General features: G+C 38.9%; 1 protein-coding gene across 7 annotated transcripts in view; it reads left to right on the forward strand.

Annotated features, from left to right (window-relative positions):
- Nucleotides 1-27,707, forward strand: part of TPST1 (tyrosylprotein sulfotransferase 1) — a 130,253-nt gene that overhangs the window by 47,229 nt on the left and 55,317 nt on the right. For all 7 annotated transcript variants that reach the window (XR_006816709.1, XR_006816710.1, XM_045993721.1 and 4 more), the window contains one exon: nt 779-1,724. Coding sequence is in view for 5 of the 7 variants with exons in the window: in XM_045993721.1 (XP_045849677.1) it covers nt 880-1,724 (845 nt within the window). In the remaining 2 variants the exon portion in view is untranslated. The remainder of the gene's footprint in view (nt 1-778; nt 1,725-27,707) is intronic.

The raw sequence follows: 27,707 nt of genomic DNA on the forward strand, positions 1-27,707 counted from the left end.
TGTCTGTTCATGAGACTTTCCTGAGAGCAGGAGTCACTGCACTTAGTTGTTGTCAAAGCTTATCCTCAGCCAAGCCCAAGTATCTGGCCCGTAGTATCTAAATAAATGACTTGCGGGATAAATAAACTGAATCTTTGTTAAAGTTTTGGCAATTGTATATTTCTTCTGTAATTTCTCTTTAGAGTGGAATGGAGGATAATGACTTCTTAGGGGTGAAGCAAATCTGAATGCCAGTGGTTAGATTACAGACATAATTGGATATATTAAATATTTGCATGATTCACTGATAGAAATAGTTTTATTTTGCCATTTTCTGCAAGGTACCTAGCTTCAGAATTGTGTGTGTGTGTGTTTTTTAAGATTTTATTTATTTATTTGACAGAGATCACAAGTAGGCAGAGAGGCAGGCAGAGAGAGAGAGAGAGAGGAAGGGAAGCAGGCTCCTCGCTGAGCAGAGAGCCCAATGTGGGGCTCGATCCCAGGACCCTGGGATCATGACCTGAGCCGAAAGCAGAGGCTTTAACCCACTGAACCACCCAGGCACCCCAGCTTCAGAATTGTTACATTAAGAAAAGCTGTTTCTGATTAGAAATGATTTCTTTTTGCTTGCATTTATGTATACTTATGTTCCAAGAATATCACAGTATTTAAGATTGCTTCAGCTTCTTTCTAGCTAAAATGTAATAGTGATCACTGATGACTAAGTTGTAAACAATCTCTTTTTTTTGGCAAACAGTCTTAATGTGATGATAAAATAACTTTTTCCTTTTCCCATTAGATGTTCATCCTCTTTCTGCAATAGAATCTCCATGGCCTGAACATTTTATGAAAATTATTTTGAGCAGACTATCTGTTTACTAACAAGATAACCACATCAAGATGGTTGGGAAACTGAAGCAGAACTTACTATTGGCATGTCTGGTGATTAGTTCTGTGACTGTGTTTTACTTGGGCCAACACGCCATGGAATGCCATCACCGAATAGAAGAACGTAGCCAGCCCCTCAAGTTGGAGAGCGTAAAGACCACTGTGCGAACTGGCCTGGACATCAAAGCCAATAAAACCTTTGCCTATCACAAAGATATGCCTTTAATATTTATTGGAGGCGTGCCTCGGAGTGGAACCACACTCATGAGGGCCATGCTAGATGCACACCCCGATATTCGCTGTGGAGAGGAAACCAGGGTGATTCCCCGAATCCTGGCCCTGAAGCAGATGTGGTCGCGGTCAAGTAAAGAGAAAATACGCTTGGATGAGGCTGGTGTCACCGATGAAGTGCTGGATTCTGCCATGCAAGCCTTTCTACTAGAAATTATTGTTAAGCACGGAGAACCAGCTCCTTATTTATGTAATAAGGATCCCTTTGCCCTGAAATCCCTAACTTACCTTGCTAGGTTATTCCCCAATGCCAAATTTCTCCTGATGGTCCGAGATGGCCGGGCATCAGTACATTCAATGATTTCTCGGAAGGTTACCATAGCTGGGTTTGACCTGAACAGTTACAGAGACTGTTTGACCAAATGGAATCGTGCCATAGAGACCATGTATAACCAGTGTATGGAAGTTGGCTATAAAAAATGCATGTTAGTTCACTATGAACAACTTGTCTTGCATCCTGAACGGTGGATGAGAACACTCTTAAAGTTCCTTCAGATTCCATGGAACCACTCAGTATTGCATCATGAGGAGATGATTGGGAAAGCTGGAGGAGTATCTTTGTCAAAGTGAGTAGATGTCATTATTATTTTTATTACCCCGTATTCAGGTAATAAAGGGGTGTGTGTGTAAACTCAGGCTGTCTTTTGGAATAGATACAATTTCATCAATGAGTTTTTTTAAAAAATTCTCTAGCTAGTTCATTATAGACCCTTTCATTTATTTAATTCATCTGTATATTTAGAATTGGGTCCTTTTTATTTTTTTGATGGAAGCAAACCCAACTTATAGCAGTTAAAGGTCTTTTTCACAGACCTTAGGCCTTAATGTCCATCATTCAATTTTAGTGACTCCTGATTTCTAATTTCTAGATACTCTTATTAATAAGGATAGTTGGCTTTTGTGTGGATTAAGGTTAATATGAGAAGCATCTCACATGTTGGTAAGCAAGTGGTGAATTCGAAGCATTTAGGAATTTTTAGTAATAGAGAAAAATAAAGGCTAAGATGATCTAACCCAGTCCATTCACTTTACAGGTTGGAAAAGTGAATCAGAAAGTAAATTTAGATGGAAAGGCCAGAATTAGAATCCATGCCTTGGTCTCAGTGGGCTAGTGCTGTTTTCCATGACATTTCATAACATGTAGTAATTCTTTTGTCACCTGAAGGGTCTTGATTTTTACGTAGAGGTAGAGAACGCCACAGGTTGGAAGCTTAATCCATAATCCATCCGTACGGGAAGTTCCTTAGATTCAAATACTTCTAAAACCATTGCATTTTTCCCTTTCTTATGAAGTGGTGACTGGGGTGCCCTGACTTGATCTGACAGTGTGATTTGATGACTTATGTACCCAGAATAAGGATATAAAGTGAAACTACTTAATTCAGGTAGCATCTCCTTATGGGGAAAAGTTGGGTGTAAGTTAGTTTTATTTTTTCCATTTATAATGGTAATATGTACCTGCTGTTTAAAAAAAAAAAAAAAAAGGAAAGGAAAGATAAAACAGTGTACTTCTCCCTTAGGTACCCTGCTTCCTCCCCAAGGAATGTCTTTGATTCCTTTTTCCAGTGTACAGAACTTGTGCACTGAGTATTGATTCCTGATCTAGATAATTTGAAAGGAACAGCTGTATTTCTGCACTTAGCTTACAGGGTATTGATTATAAATTATTAGGTATTGTCACTCTAATGGCTCGGGGTTATTTTTATTGATTCAAAGGAAATTATAGCCTGTCATCATAGTTTATTATTCTTTCCAGATAATAGACTGTAACTAATTTCTAATCAGCCGTATTCCTGGGTAAGCATTTCACTTTATGTGCTCGTATGTTGGCCCAGATATTCTGATGCTGTTTCTTTAGTAGTTTAAAATAAACCTGATAGACACCCCCACACCCATCCCCAGTCTGTCCAAGTAGGGATGAAGGAGATATGCTCAAGGTAGATTTTGGTGGAAATAAGGAACAGATCATTTTACATATATAATTACTATGTTTAAGGCAAACATGGAGACTGAGGAAATTCATAGAAACTACAAATAAATGGATTTTAGAAGGGGAAGAGATCTCACTTAGCATTTAATTTGAGGCATGGAGACCCACTGAGGTTATGCACCTTGTCAAGAATCACACCTGGCAGAGCCATGACTAGACCTTGCAATGCTTATTCCAAGATTCTTGGTATCATATGAGTTATTTTTAAATTCAGGCATACCTATAAGTAAATGCACAGATATTCAGTGTACAATTTGATGAGTGTTTACATCTGTTTACACCTGTATAATCACCATCCATATAAAAATATAGAAAATTACCAGTGCTCGGGAGGCTCCTTTATCCCTCTTCTTGGTTAACATCTTCCTCAACCCAAAAGAAACCACTCTTCTGACCTCTGTCACCAAGGGGCTCTGATGTCATGTATGAAGTTCAGAAACAGCCTTGCTTTTTTTTCAACTTCGTATAAATACAAGCATGCCTATTCATTATTTTTTGCCTGGCTACTTCCATTTAACTGTAGATTTACCCATAACCTTGTTAAGAGCAGCTGTTGATTCTTTTTCATTACTATGTAATATTCTAGTATATAAATATAACAGTTTATCCATTGTTACATTGGTGGACATTTGATGTTTCCAGTTTGGGGCTATTATGGGTAAAGTGGCTAAGATCATTCCTGTCCATTACTATCAGTGAACGGAGCATTAATTTCTCTTGGGTATATGCCAGTGAGTAGAATCGCTGGATATAAGACATCTCTATATCTCCATATTTAGATGTCCTTAACAGATCTTGTTTTCCATAGGGTCTGTACCATTCACGTGTGGCTGTATTATACAGGAATGTGTTCTAGTTGCTTTGCGGCTTTGCCGGCACTTGCTATTCTGAGTCCTTTTAATTTTAGGACAGGTATAAGTGTTTTTTTAAACCTCAAAACAAAACAAAATAACATTTGGATTCTTTCCTATAAATATTTTTTTTCTGGGAAAATTGTTTAAAATAAGTATTTTAATACTTATTGTAGTATTACTTAGTACTGAAATACTAAAAATATGTAGGCAGTTTTGAAGGCTTGAAGATATTACCAGATGGTCCAGGAACATATGCAGAAATGATTGGAGACAGTGGTAAGGAAAACTTTCAGTTCTACCTCCCCTCTTGTGTTAACTTAAAAAGCAATGCTTTTTTTGCTTTGCTTAGGAATTTCCAGTTATTTTCAGTCAGAGAGGTACATCTCGCCTCCCTGGTCAGTTCCAGTTCCAGTAGGAGCATAAGTTAATCACTTGCTAACATATGTAAGAGTTCCTCTATGAAAGAATTTGGTGGAAGAAAACATTCTTTCATTCTGGGGTGGTTCAGGGAGCCTTCATTAGAGACTACTGTGTATAAGTTAAGCTTTTTTTTAAAAAACTGAAAATAAAAGCAAAGTTTTTAATGAGGGGGGAAGAGATAGAAACAGATTGCTTTAGCTGGCTAATAAGTTTAGGTCTGCATTAAGATACAGCTATAGAATTTTGGTATGCTATTAATCCTTGATGTTTTTAGACAGTCATTTCAAGGTGAAGTAGTAGAATAGTTTCTCCAGTGATTGATGTTGTACCTTTGATGTTTTGAATACTGTGTTTTGTTTTAACAAATTATTTACCCATACTGTTCAACATTATATTAAATTGAGCTGTAGTCTTGATTACTATGGCTCCAAAAATGATACAGAGCTCACTGATCTCTTTATTTCTTCCAAACTAATTGAGTAGAAAAAAATTGAAGCATTTCTAAATGTCTTTTTTGCCTTTATCTTTCAAGACATGTTTATATAGAAAGGTAGGGAAGAGTACATTTTAAGGAAAATACCTTATGTGATTAGGTGGGTTCTAGTAGAATTCTCCAAGTGATTGAATATGTAGTAGGGTTTTGGTAATGATAGAATGGTATCTACTGCCTGCCTGCTTCTGAGATAATTGGAGTAGGAAATAGAAATAAAGTTTGAGGTTATTTACATTAACTTTGTCTCATGAATTGTGGAATATTTGTGGAATTTCAGTCATTTACATCTGGGAACATTCAGGAAATTACTAGCGTATACAGCATTGTTCCTGCTTTTAAACTCATTCACATACTGTGAAATTACCTGGAACAAATAAAAATCATCAGTAACAATAACAGACAAGTGCACCAAGGTATACTTAAGGTTGACTAAAATAAAAAAGTAACCTAGGATCAGTAAACAGATTTACTATGTGAAAAGAGCAAAGCCAGAAAAACAAAACACTATAAAGATAACCCTTGAACAGAAGCAAGTACAAGAATCGTAACTACAGTTCAGAGAGAAGTTATCTGCCCTTGGGGCAGAAAAAAAGGTATAGAACTGTTAAGCACAAATAAGTTAGAAGGAAAAATACAGTAGCAGTGGTCAGTAAAGAGAAAAAAAATACAATATTTGACACTATACAATATAATATACTATAAAATACAATAATTGATACTCTGAAACTTCTAGTAAGTAAAGCAGAGAGAAAACTAGAAATCAGATCCAGAACAGAGATAGTATTAAATAAAAATAAACTCAGTAAATTTTAAAGAACTAATTGGCTTTATTAATTCATGAATTGGGCAGTAGCCCATCTAATCTAGCAAGTAGTGGGAGAGCCCCAAAAGTTTACAGAAAAGGGAAGGTTTTTTTAAAGATAAAGAGACAGTGCAAAAAATGAAATTATTAGGAAAGAAACCATTGTTTTAGGCAAGATTGCCCTCCTAAGGGGACTAGCTGGGGGTCTCACGGTAAATTTGCTGGTGCTGACCAGGAAATTCCCATGTTGACTATTAAAGGTTACATTTCAGTGGGTGTGAATCTGCAGTTAGATGAGGTATTAAGATTTTTTTTTTTTAATCTTTTAGGAACAAGAACCAAGTTTTTTATTTGTTCATCTCTTACATTCAAAGTATTCCTCAAGGACAGCCCTTGGCCTGAGACTCTTTGCTGTCACACAACTGCAACCCACCACTTTATGGGCTTTTCCCTCCCTGTCAGTTTTACAGAGGCCTACCCTGACCCTAACAGAGAAGTAAGGACCTGCCAAAAGGAGTGAATCCTGAATCTTGCAAGCCTCCTGGTAGGTCCTTTTAACTCATGATGTAAATTCAGGGGAGTTGACCGATAAGGTGTCTTATTTTGCTTCTGGAAAGTTAGGGCCATAGTTAGATTTTCTTCTAGCTTGAAACAAAAGGTTGTCCTAAATTCCAGAGGTTGGCACCCTTATCAGTGGCCTGAGAGAGAAAGAGGAAGACGTCATCTTTCCAGGGCAATGGCAGAGTAAAGGAAAGGAAAAGGAGAAAGATTTCAGGTTCTGTTAAAGTAGGCAGTCCTGAGTGGAAGCAGTCGTCTTGAGTGGAAGTCCGTCTTGACGATGGATACTGCTCTTCCTCGTAATTTGAGTTGAAGGTCTGCAGTGTCCGTCTAGGGTTAGGTGTCCTGTGGAGCCTGTAGCTGGGTGATACGCACTCAGGGTTTACCGCCTTCTAATTCTGCAGAGCAGCGTCGGTGGCCCGTCGGTGGCCCGGAGCAGTTGGGAATGCTCCTTCCAGGTGGGGCTCGGGCTGTTTTCCTCTCGTGTTTCCAACAGGCCTACTCACCAGTTCTAAACTGTGACCTTTGAATTGGGATCCAGATAGACTTCTTTGGGCTGTTGATGGACTTGAACGTAAGACTTTGGAGGCTTACAGTCGCCTGTACTTCCGTAAGATAACGGGGACTGGAAGGTTGAGCATTGATGGGATTCCAAGAGATCTGCAAGGGTTTTGTCTCTGGAATTAACCGGAAGGAGACTGCTAGAGCCTAGGAGCCCTTTGAGCAGTTTGCATTTTAAAAAGACCTTTCTCCCTTTGGAGTCAGGTGATTATGAGCTGTGTTTCTAACTCCAAGGGACTCCAGGATGGCACTTTTGCTTTCCGAAGGCCAATAATTTACAAGCTGTTTGAGGTAAAGGAGTTTGGGGATTAGTGAAGAGACAGGTGAATTTTGAATTGCCTCTAGGGCTGAGTTTTGTTTTGCAAACAATTTGCAAGATTAGGACAGTTGCTTTCAATTCCTCAAAGAATTGGGGCGTAACTTAAATGACATCATACATTGATCCACTTATCCAACTAAATTATCCTCAATTGGTTTCTTTCCCTCTGGGTAAAGAATTTTAATTCTAAATATTTCCGGCATTATTGAGTAACCCCGCTCAAGTGTAAGGGCCCCAAAGAGGGTAAAGGATATTAACTTTCCCAAATCCAGTCACTCCTAAAGATTGCCTAAAAAAAGAACCAACAACTTGCATATTCCAGGCAGGCAAAAAGCCAAGTCCAGACATGTAAACAAGAAGACAACAGCTATCCCAGAGAGAGGAAGGATCAGTAAACAATGGGTTTGAATTTGGAAGGCAAGGAAGAATTTGCAGTTTTATTTTCCTCTCTCAACTGGGCACTACGGACAGATGCAAAAGAAAGGATTCTGATAAGAATTTTCACTCTTCACTGGCTTCTGTCAGTTCGTCTGTGAGCCCCTCAATGGAGTCTGGTATATACCAGAATTTACCCTTGTTTGTTTAAAGAAATAATGTAGCAGTTTACCAGTAAATTCCTTAGTTTCATCAGCTCTAAGAGGGGCCTATATAGGGGCCCTCCTTTGAAGGTAGATAGGGGTTATCCATAGGGCCATTAGTTTGGAAGACTTGCTTGTGGTTGTGTAGTCATCTCAGGGTGGAAAAATGGTTCAGACAGAGGATTAGTATTCATTCTATGAGTTCTCAGGAGGAAAGAGGGAGCTGTGGGAGTTATAGTCCTATTTTGGGTCCCTCACATTAATTTTCTTTAGGCTTTTGCAATGAATTTTTCAATGAATACTTTGGAATTGTGGAACCTTTTAGGATCGTCTGCTTGCCAATTAAAATAGGTATTCCATTCTGTTTAATTTGGGAACCCTTGCTTTCAAGTGCACTTCTTTAATGACCTTCTTTGATCGGAACTTTCCCCATCACGGCCCTTATCATTCTAGGTTGTTTTTGGTAAAATTTTGCCATTTCTGTATATATTCAGTGTACCCAGATCTATAGTTTTTATTTTGCTTATTATTTATTTAGTTAAAATTTTTTTAAAAAGATTTTATTTATTTGACACACACATACGGGGTGGGGGGGGAGGGAACATAAGCAGATGAGTGGGAGATGCAAGGTTTGATCCCAGGACCCTAAGATCATGACCTGAGCCCAAGGCAGCCACTTAACAACTGAACACCCAGGTGCCCCCCAGCTTCATAGTTTTTAGGCATAAAATAAGTAGATGCGCCAGAAGGTGGTACATTTGACTCTTTAGCATTTAAGAACCTCATTAGCTAAGCCTCTGTTAACACAAAACCAGACAAACAAACATACGGCAGTAATCAAAAGGTGTTACTGTGGGCTGGCTAAGAGAAGGTCTTGTGGACCACCAACACTAAACCGCAGACTCTACTAAATGGGGCTTTCAGACTGGAGCTTTGAGGAAGGAATTCTAGTGTGGAATTGTGCCTGGGCTGTGAACAAGGGCTAAAGACTGCTTGGAGCCCCTCGTCAGTCTAGACTGACCTGTTAACCCTGGACTGGTAAGCCAGTTAGATTGGTAGCTTGAATGCAGAAGAGTGGGATGAGGCATGAGGGTTTACCGATGGCCCTCAGAAACAGCAAGGAAGACTGAACTCAAAGGGGTTTGCAGGGCACCATGCCTGTGTTTTTTATTGTTCCTGAATGCTGTCAGAAGTTTGCTTTGGATCTCACTGCTGCCACCAAATCTTTCAAAAAACAAAATTCAGCTGAGTAAATTTGAAGATCTTACTGACTTTTAAAAAATGATTAATGAATCAGACAGAATCCCATCTAACAAGTAGAGGGGAACTCCGCAGAGCTATAGAAGGAGGTTTTTAAAGACAGAGAGAGGGCATTGAAATTAAAAAAAGAAGAAAGGAATTTATTAGCAAGGAAAGCATTGTTTAGACAAGATTACCTTCCTAAGGGAAGTGGAAAGTGTCAGTAATGCCTAGCGGTGACAGGAAGATCTGTGTTGACTAGTTAAAGGTTACATTTCTGGGGGGTTGAAACTGTTAGATTAGGTATTAAGTCTTCGGCATCATTTGGGGCAGTGTTTTTCTTTTTAACAACTTTTTAGGTTATAAAACCGGGAAGATCCCTCTGGCATAAATTTTTAAAAAAAGGATTTAAAACGGAAGCTTCTTTGGAAATGTATTTTTAAGATGAAGCATGTGGGAAATTTGATTTGTAAATAGAGTAACCCATAAAATTGATTAATTTTTGTCAAAGAAATATCAAGTTTATCATAGGTAATACCTAGGGCCTTTTCAGATATTATTGTCTTTTCCCTCTCCTGAATTCAGAACATCATGGTCCTCACCCGCTTCTGAATTACTTGACTTACAAAGGATGATTTCATTATTTTTTAAAAAACATTCCATTCCATCATTGTTCAAAATCATCAAATGTCAGCCATATATTCAAGTCACTTCAAGTGACTTTGAAAAGACCCAGAGTGAGTGAGTGAGTGAGTGAGTGAGTTAGTTTCTTTCTGTAGGCTCCACACCCAGCATGGAGCCCAACGTGGGGGCTTGAACTCAGGACCCTGAGATCAAGACTCAGATGCTTAATCATCTGAGCCACCTAAGATACCATAGTTTCTGATTCAGATCTGTGAGAAGTCCAAGAATTTGCATTTGTAACTGGTTCCTAGGTAATGCTGATGTCCTGGTCTATGGATTTCACTTTGGGAACCACTGCCTCAAAATCATGCTTCTTGTGTTGCCTTCATATGCAGACTCTGACTTTTTATTGCCCCTTCCACTCTGGGCGCCAACTACACTGAAATAATTGTATCTACACAGATAGTCCATACGGCTCGTTATACTGCTCCTCCTGCCTGTGGTACCTACCGTTCACTCCCCTTGTTCATCCGAGGAACTCAGGTTGTACTGCAGCATTCAGTTCCGATTCCCCTCCCTGGAGATCTCTGAGGCCTCCCTCTGTCCCGTAGACAGAGCTTTCACAGTGCCTGGCACGCAGCAAATATTCAGTAAATTGTGGATGAGATCATCATTATTTTATCATCACCATTTTTTCCATTTTATAGTTTAAAAAACAGAGATACAGAGAGGGACAGTAGTTTATCCAATGTTACAAAACCAGTTAGTATCAGTGAAAGGTTTTAAGCACAGGTCTAATCAGCTTCCAAGTCTGAACTCAGCCACAGGCACTACTTGATGGTGATTCCCAGTCTTTCATTGTCATGTTTTTCCTGTTTTTATTTGCTTCTTTTACTTTCTTGTTTATGAACTTTATGTAAGTGGGATCATAGTCTGTATTCTTCTTTCTTGCACGTTCCTTCCTACCTTTCATTCTTTCCTCATCCTCCCCTTGCTCCTCCTGCTCTTTTTTCTTAACATTATCTTTTATCAGTTTTTATCTTTTTTTTTAAAGATTTTATTTACTTATTTATTTGACAGAGAGAGAGAACAAGTAGATAGAGAGGCAGGCAGAGAGAGAGAGAGAGGGAAGTAGGCTCCCTGCTGAGCAGAGAGCCTGATGCAGGACTCAATCCCAGGACCCCGAGATCATGACCTGAGCCGAAGGCAGCGGCTTAACCCACTGAGCCACCCAGGTGCCCTTTTATCAGTTTTTAGATATATAGCTATCATCGGTTTATTTCTGTTGCCACATACTGTTCTATGACATAGCTTATTTATACATTTGTACTATTGGTGAACATTTGGGTTGTTTTGGTTTGGGCTGTCTACATTTTTCAAGGTGTCTACTTCAAGAGTTTCTCTGAAATAAACTTAGGAATAGAATTGTTAGAATCACAGAGAATATGCATGTTCAACTTCACATGGTAATGCCAAATTTTTTTTCTAAGATTTTGTTTGTTTATTTGAGAGAGAGTGCACGTACTAGCAGGGCGAGGGGCAGAAGGACAAGCTGACTCCCCACTGGATGGGGAGCCTGATGCAAGGCTCAATCCCAGGACTCTGAGATCATGACCTGAGCTAAAGTCAGACGCTTAAACAACTGGGCCACCCAGGCGCCCTACCAGATTGTTTTCTAGAGAGTTTGCAGTGGTTTACATTGCCACCATCAGAGTGTAAAAATTCCAAAGGATCCGTATCCATAAACCTGGCTTTTTTTAAGTTAATATTTTATGTTTATTTTTCATAGATAACATATTTTTCCATATATATGAAAAATAAACATAAATTATAAATACCTATATCAGATATAAACATATACATATAGATATGTAGTTCTTTTTATAGTTTTTTTATTTTTTTTTAAGATTCTATATATTTATTGGTCAGGGTGGGGGGGCACAAGCAGGGTGAGCTACAGATAGAGGGAGAAGGAGGTTCCCCGCCGAGCAAGGAGCCTGATGTGGGACTCAGTCCCAGGACCCTGGGATCATGACCTGAGCCAAGGCAGCTGCTTAACTGAATGAGTCACCCAGGCGTCCCTAGTTATGTAGTTTTAAACTTATATGTACATCCACACCAAACATATGATAATAAAATAGGGATCATTTAGTGTACAGAACTACAACACATTTTACAACCTTATTTTATTATATAGGACAGCCTGTTTTTAAAATTTTCCAATTATGTAAGAGTAAATGGTACCTCATTGTGATTTTAAGTTCTAATTTTCTGAATGAGCACTATGTATATATATAATTCCAGTAGTGTTACCATACAGTGTTATGTTAGGTTAGGCTTACAGTGTAGTGATTCAGTAATTCCACACATCACCTGGTACTCATCATGGTAAGTGTGCTCTTAATTCCCTTCACCTATTGCACTCATTCCCCCCAAACACCTGCCCTCTGGCAACTGTCAGTTCTCTACAGTTAAGAGTTTGTTTTTTGATTTGTTCCTTTTTTCCTCTTTGTTCATTTGTTTGTCTCTTAAATTCCACATGTGAGCAAAATCATATGGTACTTGTCTTTCTGTGACCTACTAGATCATTTAGCATTATACCCTTTGGATTTATATGTGTTTTGCAAATGGAAAGATCTCATTCTTTTTTATAGTTTAGTAATAATATTCCATTGTGTTTTTATATACTACATCTTTATCCGTTTATCAGTTGATGGACAGTTCAGATGCCTCCGTAATTTGGCTATTGTAAATAATGTTGCAATAAACATAAAGGTACATATATTCTTTTGATTCCTGCTTTTGTAGTCTTTGGGTAAATACCCAATAGTGGAACTCCTGGATCATATGGTGGTTCTATTTTTAATTTTTTGAGGAACTTCTATACTGTTTTCCATAGTGGCTGCACCAGTTTGCAGTCCTACCAATAGTGCATGAGGGTTCCTTTTTCTTTGCATCCTTTCCAACACTTTTTGTTTCTAGTGTTTTTTATTTTAGCATTCTGACAGCTGTGAGGTGATACCTCATTGTGGTTTTGGTTTGCATTTCCTTGATGATGAGTGGGCTGAGCATTTTTTCATGTGTCTGTTGGCCATCTGTATGTCTTCTTTGGAGAAATATCTGTTCATGTCCTTGCCCAGTTTTTGATTGGATTATTTGTGGGTTTTGGTGTTGAGTTGTATTAGTTCTTTACATATTTTGGATACTGACCCTTTACGTAGATTTGTCATTTGCAAATATCTTCTCCCATTCCATTTCAGTTTGTTGATTATTTCTTTTGCTATGCAGGAGCTTTTCATTTTGATGTAGTCCCAGTAGTTTATTTTTGCTTTTGTTTTCTTGCCTCAGAGACATATCTAGAAAAATATTGCTATAGCTGATGGCAGATGTGCTCTTTTCTAGGATTTTTGTGGTTTCATGTCTTACATTTAGGCCTTTACTCCATTTTGAGTTTATTTTCATGTATGATAGAGAAAATGGTCCAGTTTTATTCTTTTGCAGGTAGCAGCCCAGTTTTTCCAGCATCATTTGTTGAAGACATTATCTTTTTCCCATTGCATATTCTTTCCTGCTTTGTTGAAGAGTAACTGACCGTAGAATTGTGGGTTTATTTCTGGGCTCTATTCTGTTCCATTGATCTGTGTGTCTATTTCTGTGTTATTACCATACTGTTTTGATTACTACAGCTTTGTAATGTCACGGAAAGTCTAGAGTTGTGATGCCTCCAGTTTCGCTTTTCTTTTCCACAGTTGCTTTGGCTATGCAGGGTCTTTTCTGATTTCCATACAAATTTTAGGATTGTTTATTCTAGTTCTGTAAAAAATGCTATTGGTGTTTTGATAGGGACTGCATTAAATCTATAGATTGCTTTAGGTAATAATGCCATTTTAACAATATTGTTCTTCCAGTCCATGTGCGTGAAATATCTTCCCATTTCTTTGTGTCATCTTTAATTTGTTTCATTAGTGTTTTATAGTTTTCAGAATATAGGTCCTTCGCCTCCTTGGTTAAGTTTATACCTAGGTATTTTATTATTTTGGGTGCAATTGTACATGGGATTTTTAAAAATTTTTCTTTCTGCTACTTCATTATTAGTGTTAGGAAATGCAATGGATTTCTGTAAATTGGTTTTTTATCCTGCAACCTTACTGAATTCATTAATCAGTTCTAGTGGCTTTTTGGTGAACTCTTTATGTATTCTGTATGTAGTATCATGTCATCTGCAAATAGTGAAAGTTTTATTTCTTTCTTTCTTACCAATTTGTATGTCTTTTATTTCTTTCTGTTGTCTGATTCCTGTGGCTAGGACTTCCATTACTATGTTGAATAAAAGTGGTGAGAATGGACATCCTTGTCTTATTCCTGACTTTAGAGGAAAAGTTCTGTTTTTCACCATTGAGTATAATGTTAGCTGTGTTTTTTTTGTTTTTTTTTTTAAAGATTTTATTTATTTATTTGACACAGAGAGAGATCACAAGTAGCCAGAGAGACAGGCAGAGAGAGAGAGGGGAAGCAGGCTCCCTGCTGAGCAGAGAGCCCGATGCGGGGCTTGATCCCAGGACCCTGAGATCATGACCTGGGCCGAAGGCAGAGGCTTAACCCACTGAGCCACCCAGGCGCCCCATGTGGTTTTTTTTTTTTTTTCCCATATAAGGCCTTTATTATGTTGAGATTTTTCCTTCTAAGCCTAATTTGTTGAATGTTTTTTTATAAGGAATGTATGTTGTACTTTGTGAAATGCTTTTTCTGCATCTATTGAATTATCATATGGTTTTTATCTGTTCTCTTGTTAACGTGATGTATTACATTGATTGATTTGAGGATATTGAACCACCCTTACTTATATCCCTGGAAGAGCACCTTATATTTTCAGTGGCCATTTGTGGTTCTCTTGTGAAATGCCTGTTCTTGACTTTAGCCCATTTTCCAAAGCATACGTTTTGTCATTTTCTTTTTGCTAGACTTTATCTGATATGTATATTGCAAACCGCTTCTCTTAGTAGCTTGTCTTTTTTTAAAGATTTTATTTATTTATTTGAGAGAGGGAGTGAGAATGAGAGAATGAGCATGCAGAGAGGGAGAGGAAGAAGCAGACTCCCCGCTGAGCAGGGAGCTTGATGCTGGGCTCAGTCCCAGGACCCTGAGATCGCGACCTGAGCCGAAGGCAGACACTTAACTGACTAAGCTACCCAGGTGCCCCTCTTTTTGCATTTAGTAACAAAATCCTCCCTTACCCTAAGGCTGTAGAAATTGTCTGCCATATTTTTCCCCTAATTTTCCTTTCGCATTAATCAGTCTGAAATTTGTTATTCAATGTAGGTTTTATTTTTTGTGTGTGAGGTACAGATCCATTTTTTATTTATTTCCATATAGATGAGTTTCCTAGAAAGTGGTTGTTCCCCTAATGATGTTTAGTACCAAGCTAGCTTAAATATTATGTTTCCATATGTACATCATTCTGTTAGCTCTTTTTCTTCAACTCTATGCCGTTTTAATCATTATTGTTTTACAAAAATGTCTTAATATTTAGCGTAGGACAAGCCCTCTGCTTTGTTCTTGTTTTCTTGGAAAATCTTGGCTGCTTTTTAACCTTTTTCCTCCATATAAATCTTGTTTAAATTTACATATAATCTGCAGACAATTTTGAGACAGATAGCCATCATTATGTTAGTAAGCCTTCCTATCCATAACACAGAATGCTCCTGCATTTATTTAGATCTTCAACATCTTTTGATATATTATAATGTTCTTCATACAAGTCTTGTATTTCTTTTGATTAATTTATGATTAAGTGCCTTTTTTGTTACTGTAAATGTGTGTTTTAAAATTTTATGTTGTTCTTGTATAGCAATGCAAATGACATTTATTTGCATCCTACAGTTTCCCTAATATTTTGTGTGTTTGCCTGTGTTAAGACTTCTAATAATAATAAACAACCTGCTCTAGGGGCACTTGGGTGACTCAGTGGGTTAAGCCTCTGCCTTCACCTCAGCTCATGATCTTAGATTCCTGGGAGGCCTGGGTGGCTCAGTGGGTTAAGCCTCTGCCTTCGGCTCAGGTTATGATCTCAGGGTCCTGAGATCGAGGCCCATGTCCGGCTGTCTGCTCAGCAGGGAGCCTGTTTCCTCCTCTCTCTGCCTGCCTCTCTGCCCACTTGTGATCTCTGTCTGTCAAATAAGTAAGTAAATAAAATCTTAAAAAAAAAAATCCTGGGGCGCCTGGGTGGCTCAGTGGATTGAGCCGCTGCCTTCGGCTCAGGTCATGATCTCAGGGTCCTGGGATCGAGCCCCGCATCGGGCTCTCTGCTCTGCGGGGAGCCTGTTTCCTCCTCTCTCTCTGCCTGCCTCTCTGCCTACTTGTGATCTCTCTCTCTGTCAAATAAATAAATAAAATCTTTAAAAAAAAAAAAAAAATCCTGACTCAGTAATGATCTTAGATTCCTGGGGTCGAGCCCCACATCAGGCTCAGCGGGGAACCTTCCTCCCTCCCTCTACCCACCCACCCCACCCCCGCTTGCCTCTCTGCCTGTTGGTGATCTCTTTCTGTCAAATAAATAAATAAAATCTTAAAAAAAATAATGAAATAAACAACCTGTTCTAAAGCAGTGGTTCTTAACTGGGGCTTGCTCCCCTGGGGTATGTTTGACAATGTCTGGAAATATTTTGTCGCTGCAGCAGTGGAGTGGTGGCACTACTGGCATCCAGTGGCTCTAGGGCCTGGGGTGCTACTAAACACCCTACAGTACGCAGGGACGTCCCCATAACAGAGTTTATCGATTCAAAAATGTCAGTAGTTTGACGTGTTCCGTCAGAGGATGATGCAGATGTACAGACACAAACGGACCAACAAATAGTTCCAGGGTCTCTTCCATGAGGACGACAGGCATCCAGAAAGTGCTAACTCGCCACTTTGGGTGCTTACTGTCTCTGGCTTGTTTCCATCACTGGAAATCATATAGAGAATTTTAGCGTTTTTGGTCCTTGGTAAAACCTAGAAGACATTTGTGATGTTACAAAACAGAAGTTTTTCGGTTTGTTTTTCTTTTCTTTCTTTCTTTTAATCTAAGAAGTTGTGAATGTTGTTAATCATTTAGCAGTTGCAATAAATGTAGAGGAACCCCCCCCCCCCCCAAATGTCAGTAGTGCCAGGGTCGAGAAACCTTAAGATAATTTTTTTATTATTATTATGAAAAGTTTCACATACAAACAGAATGATATACAAAACCTCCTTATGACCTCTAACAATTATCAACACTGTTTGTTCCACTACTTCTGAATTTTTTTTTAAAGATTTTATTTATTTATTTGTCAGACAGAGATCACAAGTAGGCAGAGCAGCAGGCAGAGAGAGAGGAGGAAGCAGGCTCCCGCTGAGCAGGGAGCCTGATGTGGGGCTCGATCCCAGTACCCTGAGACCATGACCTGAGCCGAAGGCAGAGGCTTAACCCACTGAGCCACCCAGGTGCCCCTGAAAAAGTCCAATTTTTAAAAGATTTTGTTGTTTTCCTGTTCATCTGGTTGCTGGTAATTTGCTTAGCACCGTGGAGACACTGTTCCACTCTACTTCAGCTGCAGTTGTTACTCTTGAGAAATCTGCCGTCAGTCTCATGTCAGCCCTTTTGTAGTACAGCGTTTTCCTGACCGATTGAAGATTTCTTCATCTTTTGTAGTCTGTATTTTTCCTACTATATTTTGTGAGTAGGTGTGGATTTCTGTTTTGACTTATCTGGCTTGGTAAGTGTTCCTTTTGGAAATATTAGAGGGTTTTAACTATAATTTCTTTCTTTTTTTTGAAGATTTTATTTATTTGACAGAGAGAAAGACAGCCAGAGAGGGGACACGAAAAGGGGGAATGGGAGAGGGAGAAGCAGGCTTCCCACTGAGCAGAGAGCCCGATGGGGGCTTGATCCCAGGACCCTGGGATCATGACCTGAGCCAAAGGCAGACATGCTTAATGACTGAGCCACCCAGACACCCCGGTTTTTAACTATAATTTCAATGTCTTTAAAAGGATGAAAGTCTAAATTATTTCTGAAGTGAGCTTTGTGTCTGTCAAGGAGTTTGTCCATTTCTTCTAAGTTGCTGAATCTGTAAGCATAAAATTACTCATAATATTCTATTACTGATATTTTTATATCTCTGGAATCTGTAGTGATCTGTAGAGCTCATTCCTGAAATTGGTAATTTCTGCTTGAAGTTTGTTGAGATTTTTGGGTTTGTGGGTTTTATAGTTTCTATAAATTATGGGAACTTGTACATTACTTCTTCAGATATATCTGTTTTTGTTTTTCTTCTCTCTCTCCTCTTTTTGGAGACTCCAATTAGAAATACTTGAAACTGTTTGAAATTGTTTCAGAGCTCATTGATGCTCTTTTTACATTTAGAAATAGACTTTGTTTTTTAGAGCAGTTTTTAAAATGATCGATTGATTGATTTGAGAGAGAGAGAGAAAGAGAGTGAATGGGGGAAGGGCAGAGGAAGAGAATCTTCAAGCAGACTCCCCACTGAGAGTAGAGTGAGCCTGACTCGGGGCTTGATCTCATGACCCATGAGATCATGACCTGAGCTAAAACCAAGAGTCAGACGCTTAACTGACTGAGCTACCTGGACACCCCTAGAGCAATTTTAGGTTCACGGTAAAATTGAGCAGAAGTACAGGGAGTTTCCATACATTCTTGGCCCCCACATATGCAAAGCTTCTTCCACTATCAAAATCCCAAATCAAACTTGTACAAATGTACAAGTTTCGGTTAGGGTTAGGGTTTAGGGGTTAGGGGTTAGGGTTAGGGTTAGACAGGGTTAGGGTTAGGGTTAGACAGGATTAGGGTTAGGGTTAGGGTTAGTTAATGAACCGACAATGATACATCATTTTCATGCAAAGTTCGTATTTTATAATAGGGTTCACTCTTGGTGGTGGCGTTGATTCTGTAGGTTTTGGCAAATGTATACTGTCATGTATCCACCATTACAGTTATATACAGCATAATTTCACTGCCCTGAAAATCCTCTATGGTTCACCTTTTTGTCCCTCTCTTCTCCCAACTCCTGGCAACCCCTAGTCTTTTTACTGTCTCCATAGTTTTGCCTTTTCCAGAATGTCATACAGTTAAAGTCATACAGTATGTAGTCTTTTCAGATTGGCTGCTTTCATTTGGTAATATGCATTTAAAATTCTTCCATGTCTTTTCATGGCTTGAAAGCTTTTTTTTTTTTTAAGCCCTGAATTGTTTCAATTCTGTTGATTTTTCTCAAAGAACCAGATTTTGGTTTTTATTTTCTCTATTGATTTCTTGTTTTTAACTTCACTGAATTCTGTTGTAATTGTTACTTCTTTTGCTCCTTTTTTTTTCTTTTACTCCTTCTTTTTTGAAATATGCACTTAATGATATAAACTTCCTTGTAAGCACTGTTTTCACTGCATTGCACGTATTTTGATCAGTTGTATTTTCATTTTCATTGTTTAAAATATTTAAAATTATTCTTTGATCCACATGTTATTCAGAAGTGTGTTGTTTAATCTCGAAGTATTTCGAGTTTTTTGAGCTTTTGGTTATTGATTTCTACTTTAATTCCACTGGAGTTTACAAGAATACATTGTATAGGGGCACCTGGGTGTCTCAGTGGGTTAAGCCTCTGCCTTCGGCTCAGGTCATGATCTCAGGGTCCTGGGATCAAGCCCTGCATTGGGCTCCCCGCACAGCGGGGAGCCTGCTTCCTCCTCTCTCTCTGCCTGCCTCTTCCCCTACTTGTGATCTCTCTCTCTCTGTCCAATAAATAAATAAAATCTTTAAAAAAAAAAAAGAATACATGTATAACCTCTGTTCTTTAAACTGTTTTTATGGCCTGAATGTGATCTATCTTGGTGTATGTTCCATGTGAACCTAAGATCGGTATGTGTATTCTGTTGTTGTGGAGAGAAACAATAATGTCCGTTATATCCAGTTGGTTGATGATGTTGTTGAGTTCAGCTATATCCTTGCTGATTTTCTGCCTGTAGGATCTGCCCATTTCTGATAGAGGTGTGTTAAATTCTTCAACTCTAATAATGGACTTATCTATTTCTCCTAGAAATTCTGACCTTTGTTGCCTCATGTCTTTTGACTCTGTTAGGTGCCTACGCATTAAGGATTATTAGGTCTTCTTGAATAATTGATCCCTTTATCATTAATACAGCTACTCTACCTTTGACTGGTGTTAACATGTTACATCTTTATCCATCTGATTACCTTTAATCTATATGTATAGATTACCTTTAATCTATATGTGTCTTTATATTTAAAATGGGTTTTTGAAGCAAACATATAGTTGGATATTGTATTTGATCCACTCTAACAATAATTTGCTTTTAATTGGTACATTTAGACCATTGATGTTCAGAATGTTTCTGATATATTTGGATTAATATCTACTATAATTATTACTGGTTTTTATTCATCGCTTTGTTCTTTGTTCCTGTTTTTTTTTGGTCACTCTTTCTGCTATTTATAGTTTTGACTGAGCCTCTTCATGATTCAATTTTCTCTCCTTTCTTAGCATATTAATTATACTAAAAAAATAATATTTTTTTGTGATTGCCTTTTTGTCTGCAGGTAACATTATACCACTTCATGGGTAGTGCAAGTACCTTATTATAACAAAATATTTCTATTTATTCTCTGTCCTTTGTATCATTGGTTTGATTCATTTCACTTATACATAAGTATTCGTACTAAAATACATTATTGCTATTATTATTTTGAACAAGCTCTAATAGATCTGTTAAGAATAAGAAAAGTTAAAGTTTTGAATTTACCTTCACTTATTCCTTCTCTAATGCTTTTCCTTTCTTTATGTAGATCCCAAGTTTCTGCCCAGTTCTAAAGAACTCTTTTAAATTCCTTGCAAGGTAGGTCCACTGGCAATAAATTCCCTTAATGTTTGTCTGTGAAAGTCTTTATTTCCCCTTCACTTTTGAGGAACAGTTTCACAGTATGCAGAATTTTAAGTTTGTGAATTGCCCCCCACCCCCATCAAGGCTTTAAATATTGTACTCCACTTTGATTGTTTGCATGGTTTCTGAAGAGAAGCTGGAGATAATTTTTATCTTTGCTCCTGTATAGGCAAGATTTTTTTCCTTCTGTCTTCTTCTTCTTCTTCTTCTTCTTTTTTTTTTTTAAAGACTTTATTTATTTGACAGAGAGAGATCACAAGTAGGCAGAGCAGCGCTATGGTTTGCCGACTCCGAGCCTCCAGCAGTTTGTCAGCTGTAGTTCAGGTTTTCCTTTTTTTAAAAAAATTTACTATTTTATTTTATTTTTATTTTTATTTTTATTTTAGAGAGGGAGTGTATATTTTTTATTATGTTATGTTAGTCCCCATATGGTACATCATGTGTTTTTGATATAGTGTTCCATGATTCATTGTTTGCGTAGAACACCAGTGCCCCATTCAATATGTTCCCTCCTTAATATCCATCACTGGACTTACCCATCCCTCACCCCACTCCCCTCTAAATCCCTCAGTTTGTTTCCTGGAGTCCATAGTGTCTCATGGTTCACCTCCCCCTGTAGTTTAGGTTTTCCATCCCAGTACTGCTTTCCCTAGAGGTTTCTGCTCTGGTAAGTCATACTTCTTGGTATCTGCTTGTCTGTCTCCCACTTTGGGAGTTTGCCTTCTGACCTCATTTGCTTGACAGATCTAAGATGTCGTTCTTTCAGTTTGTTCAGCTTTTTACTTGTTAGGGTGGAGGGGCGACTTCCAAGCTCCTTTCATGCTCAGTGAGAAACTGAAAGTCCTCTTTTTATTATAAAATTTTTTTCCTCTCTGTGTTTTGTTCCAGATGATTTTATTGCTTTGTCTTTTATATTCACTAATCTTATCGTGAGGGGAATTTCCTAAGAACACTACCAATATCTGTTGAATTATGGGTGTTTCCATTCCACATGGTAGTAACAGGTACTATTCCCAGCCCTATGTGAGCCCTGGACACAGTTCCGTGTTACTGCTTCAGGTGGTTCTTTCCCCTTAGCAGATCTCCCGACTTCTTTGTGCACTTTTCTCCTCTTTGATTGGCCTTCAAACTAACCACACAAGTTTTCTGTCTTTCAGCTCCATTTCCTTAACTTGTGGAATCCACCAAGCTCTCTCTGGGTTCCCCTTGTACCACAGCCTATAAACCTCTCAGGGGAGTAAGCTGGAGCAATTATAAAGGCTTACCTCATTTGTTCCCCATCTCAGGCATCATTGTTCTTTAATACCTAATTTCCAGTGTTTCATGCATTTCCAGCATGTTATATCATATTTTTTTATTGTTTCAGATATTGTTTCCTACTGAATTTTTTTAATAAAGATTTTATTTATTTATTTTACAGACAGAGATCACAAGTAGGCAGAGAGGCAGGCAGAGAGAGAGGAAGGGAAACAGGCTCTCCACTGCGCAGAGAGCCCGACGCGGGGCTCGATCCCAGGACAGCTGAGATCGTGACCAGAGCCGAAGGCAGAGGCTTTAACCCACTGAGCAGCCAGGCGCCCCTGAATTTTTTTTTTTTTTAAGATTTTATTTGTTTATTTAAGAGTGAGAAGAAAGAGAACAAGAGCGCGCACAAGTCAGGGGAGGAAGAAGGAGAATCAGATTCCCTTCTGAGCAGGGAGCCCAACTCGGGGCTCAGTCCCAGGACTGTGGGATCAGGACCTGAGCTGAAGGCAGATGCTTAACTGACTGAGCCACCCAGCCCACCCTGCCCCACTGAATTATTCTGAAGCATTTTATTTATAGATACTTTAGTGTGATTCTTTAAAAGTTAAGAGCTCTTCAATTTTAACTCAAGCCTTTGGTCACCACTATATCTCTGAGTTCATGAAACATTTATAAATTCATGCGCTAATTTCCCAGTGTATCAGTTTTGTCCTCTAACAGTTGTTTGATAATCAGCAGCCAACTGTCTTAATGCTAATGCTTTGGTAAAGGCAGCAAGCAACCTTTGTTTGACAATAGCCAGACCTCCAGGATCCTGTAAGTCTTCTCTAACATGAAATTCCTTTTGGAAACTTCTTTATCTCTTCCCCTCCCAACTTAAAAGTGTATAATCAGTCGCCCCTCACAGTGGCAGTGCAGCTCTTTCTGCCTACAGGTCCTGTTCCTGTGCTTTAATAAAACTACCTTTTGGGGCACCTGGGTGGCCCAGTTGGTTAAGCACCTGTCTTCGGCTCAGGTCATGATCTCAGTGTCCTGGGATAGAGCCCTCCGTTGGGCTCTCTGCTTGGTGGGGAGTCTGCTTCCCCCCTCCCTCTCCCTCTGTACTCCCCCAACCTCGCTCTCTCAAATAAATAATAAATAAAATCTTTAAAAACAAAACAAAACCCTTTTGCACTGCAAACATCTCAAGAATTCTTTTTTGATCTTTCCCTCCGAGACCGCACATCAAAATCACACTGTTATGTCCTTCTTCAACTTGTTTATGTTGTCCTGGATCCTGAGACATTTAATACCTGGATTTTTTTTTGAACTAGAAAAATCTCTGTGAGACTCATTCTAGATTAAGTGTTTATCACTTTCACACATTAAAAAAATATATTTGATACATCCACTTTCTTTCCCATAATACATAAGTTGTCAATTTGAGTTCATATCCTGGCTTTACCACTTACTGTGGGGCCTTGAGTCAAAACTCTTTATGCCTCAGTTTCTTCATCTGTAAAATGGTGATACTTCTGGTGCTTACCTCAAATGCTTGTAAAATATTGTGAAATATTAATATGTATGTAGAAATCTTAGGTCAGTGTTTGGCACATAGTAACTGCTATAAAAGTATGTCAGCTTGTGTTATTTTTACTACTACTCCATATATTACTACACGTATACATGCAAAGAGAACCACTTAACCTTTCTTAGGTTACATATATTGACAAAGATTATGTGATTGTGTGTGGTCTTGTATTGCTCTGAGTCCTTATTTGTTCTGGGATATTGGTAATTCTTGGCCTCTTGGATGCATTCTGTGGCAAATTAAGTCATGATCTCCTCTCCACTGTGGCTGAGTTGTTGGCTCATACTGACCTTTAGAGGTCTGGCTGTCATATTCGTTTAAGCCCTGATCTTGAGCAGTAAGACCTACAGCTCTCAGCGACAGAATCTCTTTGCCACCCTTAGGGCAAACTCCTTTCTCATGGTAATTTTGCAGTAATAAAATTCTGCTAAGAACCCTCCGCTCCCTTACTCTTTTTCATTTGGGCATGCAGAAAACTCTGAATGCGTTTTATGCCATGTGGGAGCCAGGGGACTCTGGATATGTAAATTCATACTCCTCATCTTTTATACTGATCATGTAAGGCTCCCTGGCTTATTTAGAGGGGCATCCATCCTACATAGCAGTGTCCTCTCAGAACCCCAACTGGGAAATAAAGTCCCTCTCTTTTTAGCTTTTTCTTCAACCTATAGCATGTCTTTTCCTTTTTAGGACTTTATTATGGAGGAAGGAGGTCAGTATAGACGTGTGTTACTGCTGTTTGCTTCCCTTTGTTCTCTTGTTCTTTCAGCAGTACCCCAGGAGCCCGCTCAGAGCAGGCTTTCTATTTCCTGTGCCACTTTTCTTTAGGCAAAAATGGCAAGTCTGGTACAGGGAGAGTATAACCAGCTTTCTGACAAGGAAACACAGGTTGGAAGATAGCTAAAAGTACTATATTTATTAAATAAATTAAAAAAGAAAAAATATATCCTGGGATAGAGGTGGGTTTGCTAATTTAGATAGAGGTGGAGGAACGTTTCTCTGAGGCAGTAAGATCGGAACTCTTCAGGACTTGTTTTGAGTCTTGACAAAACGAACATCAAGACTGCTTCTGAACAGATGCAAAAGTCAGGCTCCATCGTGGCCTCTTCTCCCTACTTTGCAGTTAGCATCTCTCCTGTCCTGACTGCCCAGTGTTACAGCTAAGTCTAATACATGTATGCTTCACATGCTTATGTCTAAAACTGTATCGTCTGAGGGTACAGAAGCCACAGAAACCCAAGGCAGTTTTTCTCCAGGCCAGACTGCAGCATCGGAACTACCGGGGACACTTGCGAGTTGCAGCGCTCTGGACTCTGCTCCAGTGTTGCAGCTAGTAGTAATTTCACATGGAATCTTCTGTTACTGAGTTCACATTACTTGAATGGAAACAGTTTTCTTAGTTGTCCCTGTAGCCACGCAACCATATAAACTGTCAGCAAAGGTTTGATAAATTGAGTTATTGGGAAACTAGGAGTGATGCATTTTAAAGTAGCTTTAAAAGTTTTATTTTGAGATGGCGTCAGCAAAAATAGCAAGTCAAGAAATCTGAAATTGAGTACTTCTAGTGAAAGCAACAGAAAAACTGGCAAAGGCTGTTAAAGAGTCAACTTTTCAGAACCCTGGTCATTAACCAAAGGTTTGCAACAACTTAAGGAAATACTTACTCACGAAAAGTAGCTGAATTTCAGGAAGAAGAGTGAGCTTTATGGCATTCAGTTTACACTAGTCCCATTTCCTATCCCCCAGATCAGCTGAGCCTAAAATAACCTCCTGTGTTCTCCGTATTTGAGAAAATGGACTAATTCTCAAAGATTTGTAATTACTTGTTTTGCCGGGGTTGGAGGCTCCCTGGAAGATTGACTTTAAACCCTTGTCGTTATTTCTTCTGACTCACAACTGGCCAAGTGCTAAACCTGCTGGGAGCAGGAAGAGCAGCATTTGTCAAAAATATTTATAAACAAATAATGTTATTACTGCTACCTGATGCCATAGAAAACAGTTGGGTCAAGCAATAGACAAAAAAAGCCTAGAATTAGATGTCCATACGGTTTGGAAAACTCCCAGCATATTCCTGGGAATATAAAAAGCCATATACTGGGGCAGGACTGTGTGCATGCCTAGGGAAGACTTCCAGGAGGGCCCTAAGGCCTCACCTCTGGCCCATCTTGAAGGTCTGTGGAAGCAGGAAGTGAAGGCTAAGACAGAGGTGTGAACTGCCTAGCTGAGGGCTTAAAGTATACTCTGAACCAACAGTCCTCTGTAATGATTGGGAGATTTTTGGTTCCAGGGATTTAAAGAAAATTGTCCAATCATTAGCTGACCTCTAAGCTAACAGAACATAGATCAGTGCATACATAAACAAAGAATGCAGACTTTACAAAATTGATTTTGAAGAGTATCTAAACAAATAACTACTTACTAATAAGTAGCAGTCATGAGAAACTCTGGGAGAGAATCTGATTTGCAGAAATACCACAGTATAATATGCAAAATGTCCAGTGTTCAACAAAAAATTACAGGCATGCAAATAAAAATGGAAAAATATCGATAGGAACTGTTTGGGGGAAGCCTAGATATTGCACTTTCTAGACAAATACTTTAAATCAGCTATTTTAAATAGTTACTCAAGGAATCAAACCATATCTAAAAAACTAAGGGAAAGTATGAGGGAGGGTAATGTCAGCAAGATGGCAGACTACGAGATCCCAACCCTAACCCCCCCTGAAAAAATAATGATAAAGTCAACTATCACAGATGAGGAAAATTCTGGGAAAATGATGGGATACAGTTAGGGGACTGCAGTGAACCAGAGGATTGCAGAGACGCAGAGACTAGAGATGACTGCATAAATGGGATAGGTAGCATTCTGCCTATGTTGCCCTTTCTCTCAGGCCAGCAAAGTGTCGCAGGGAGTTCCCTTGGCCATGAATTCCCCTGATTGGGGAAGAGGGAGTGTGAGGGAATTCAGCAGCCTCAGTTACCACTGCAGAGGACTCCTGTGTTCTTTGCTGATGCAGACCCCAACTGCTAGAGCTTTCTCCTGCCAGAGGCATTGCATCCCCTGGAACCAGAGCTGCCAAATGCTGCCCCCCCCCCCCGCCACGAATTGGAGCAGTCACTCTCCCTTACCAGCCCCCGTGCCCCTTGATGTGCAAGCCTGAGCATAGCTTCTAGCATATGCAGGTACCACTGAACACCCATCCATGTGTCCAAGAGATTATGAGCCCACCATAGTTGCTCATGTACGTCCACGGGACCAGGTGCTTGCCATGGTTGCACATATGCAGCTGGAAGACCAGGTGTCCTCACTGACCCCAGAACCGGCATACCTCCACTTCTGGACTTGGAGCTGCTATACATCTAACCCAGCTGATGACCTCACGTCTTCTCTTGGAGGACATCTTTCCCTAACTAAGGAAGGTTGGAAGGGGTTATTGCTGCTTCAGATGCAAAGACAGCAGTGCAAGCCTAAAAGGAACACAAAAACAGGGAACATGAGACAACCAGAGGAACACAGTAACTTCAGTAACTGATCCCAAAGAAATGGAGATCTGTGAATTGTCAGAGAATTAAAAATAATTCTTTTTAAGAACCTCATAAGCTACAAGAGAATATAGATAGATAACAAAATCATGAAAACAATACATGAAGAAAACAAAGAGTTCAACAAAGCGATAGAAATCATTTAAAAAAGTTAAATTCTGGAGCTAAAGAATACAATAGAGAGCTTTAACCTCGTACTCAAATAAGTATACTCCAATAAGGAGACAAGAACTCAAGGATATATTATTTGAAATTACCCAGAGAAGGAAGAATAAAGAATGAAGAAACCTATCAGATTCATAGGCTACCATCAAACAAAACCATATATGCATTATGTGGGTCCCAGAAGGAGAAGAAGGAGAGAAAAAGACAGAAAGCTTTTTAAAGAAATAATGACTGAAAATTTCCCAAATTCTGTGAGGGAAATTGATACCCAGATTGACAAAGCTCAGAAGTTCCCACATAAGGATCAACCCAAAGAAAACTGCACTGAGACATATTATAATCAAATTACCAAAAGTCAAGGACATTGTATATCTTAGACTTACACATGTTATATGTCAATTATATCTCCATTAAAAAGTAAAATAAAGCAAAAAAAAAAAAAGTAAAGGACAAAGAGAACTTTGAAAGCAGCAGGAGAAAAGTGGTTCATCACTTAGAAGGGCGCCCCATAAGATTATCAGTGGATTTCTCAGCAGAAACTTACTGGCCAGGAAAGGATGGGATGATATATTCAAAATTCTAAAAGAAAAAAACTGCCAAAGAGGAACTCAATTTTAGGCAAAATTATCCTTTTAAAATGAAAGAGAGGTAAAGTTTTT

The sequence above is a fragment of the Meles meles genome, chromosome 21 (genome assembly GCF_922984935.1).
Source record: "Meles meles chromosome 21, mMelMel3.1 paternal haplotype, whole genome shotgun sequence".
NCBI classification, from domain to species: domain Eukaryota; kingdom Metazoa; phylum Chordata; class Mammalia; order Carnivora; family Mustelidae; genus Meles; species Meles meles.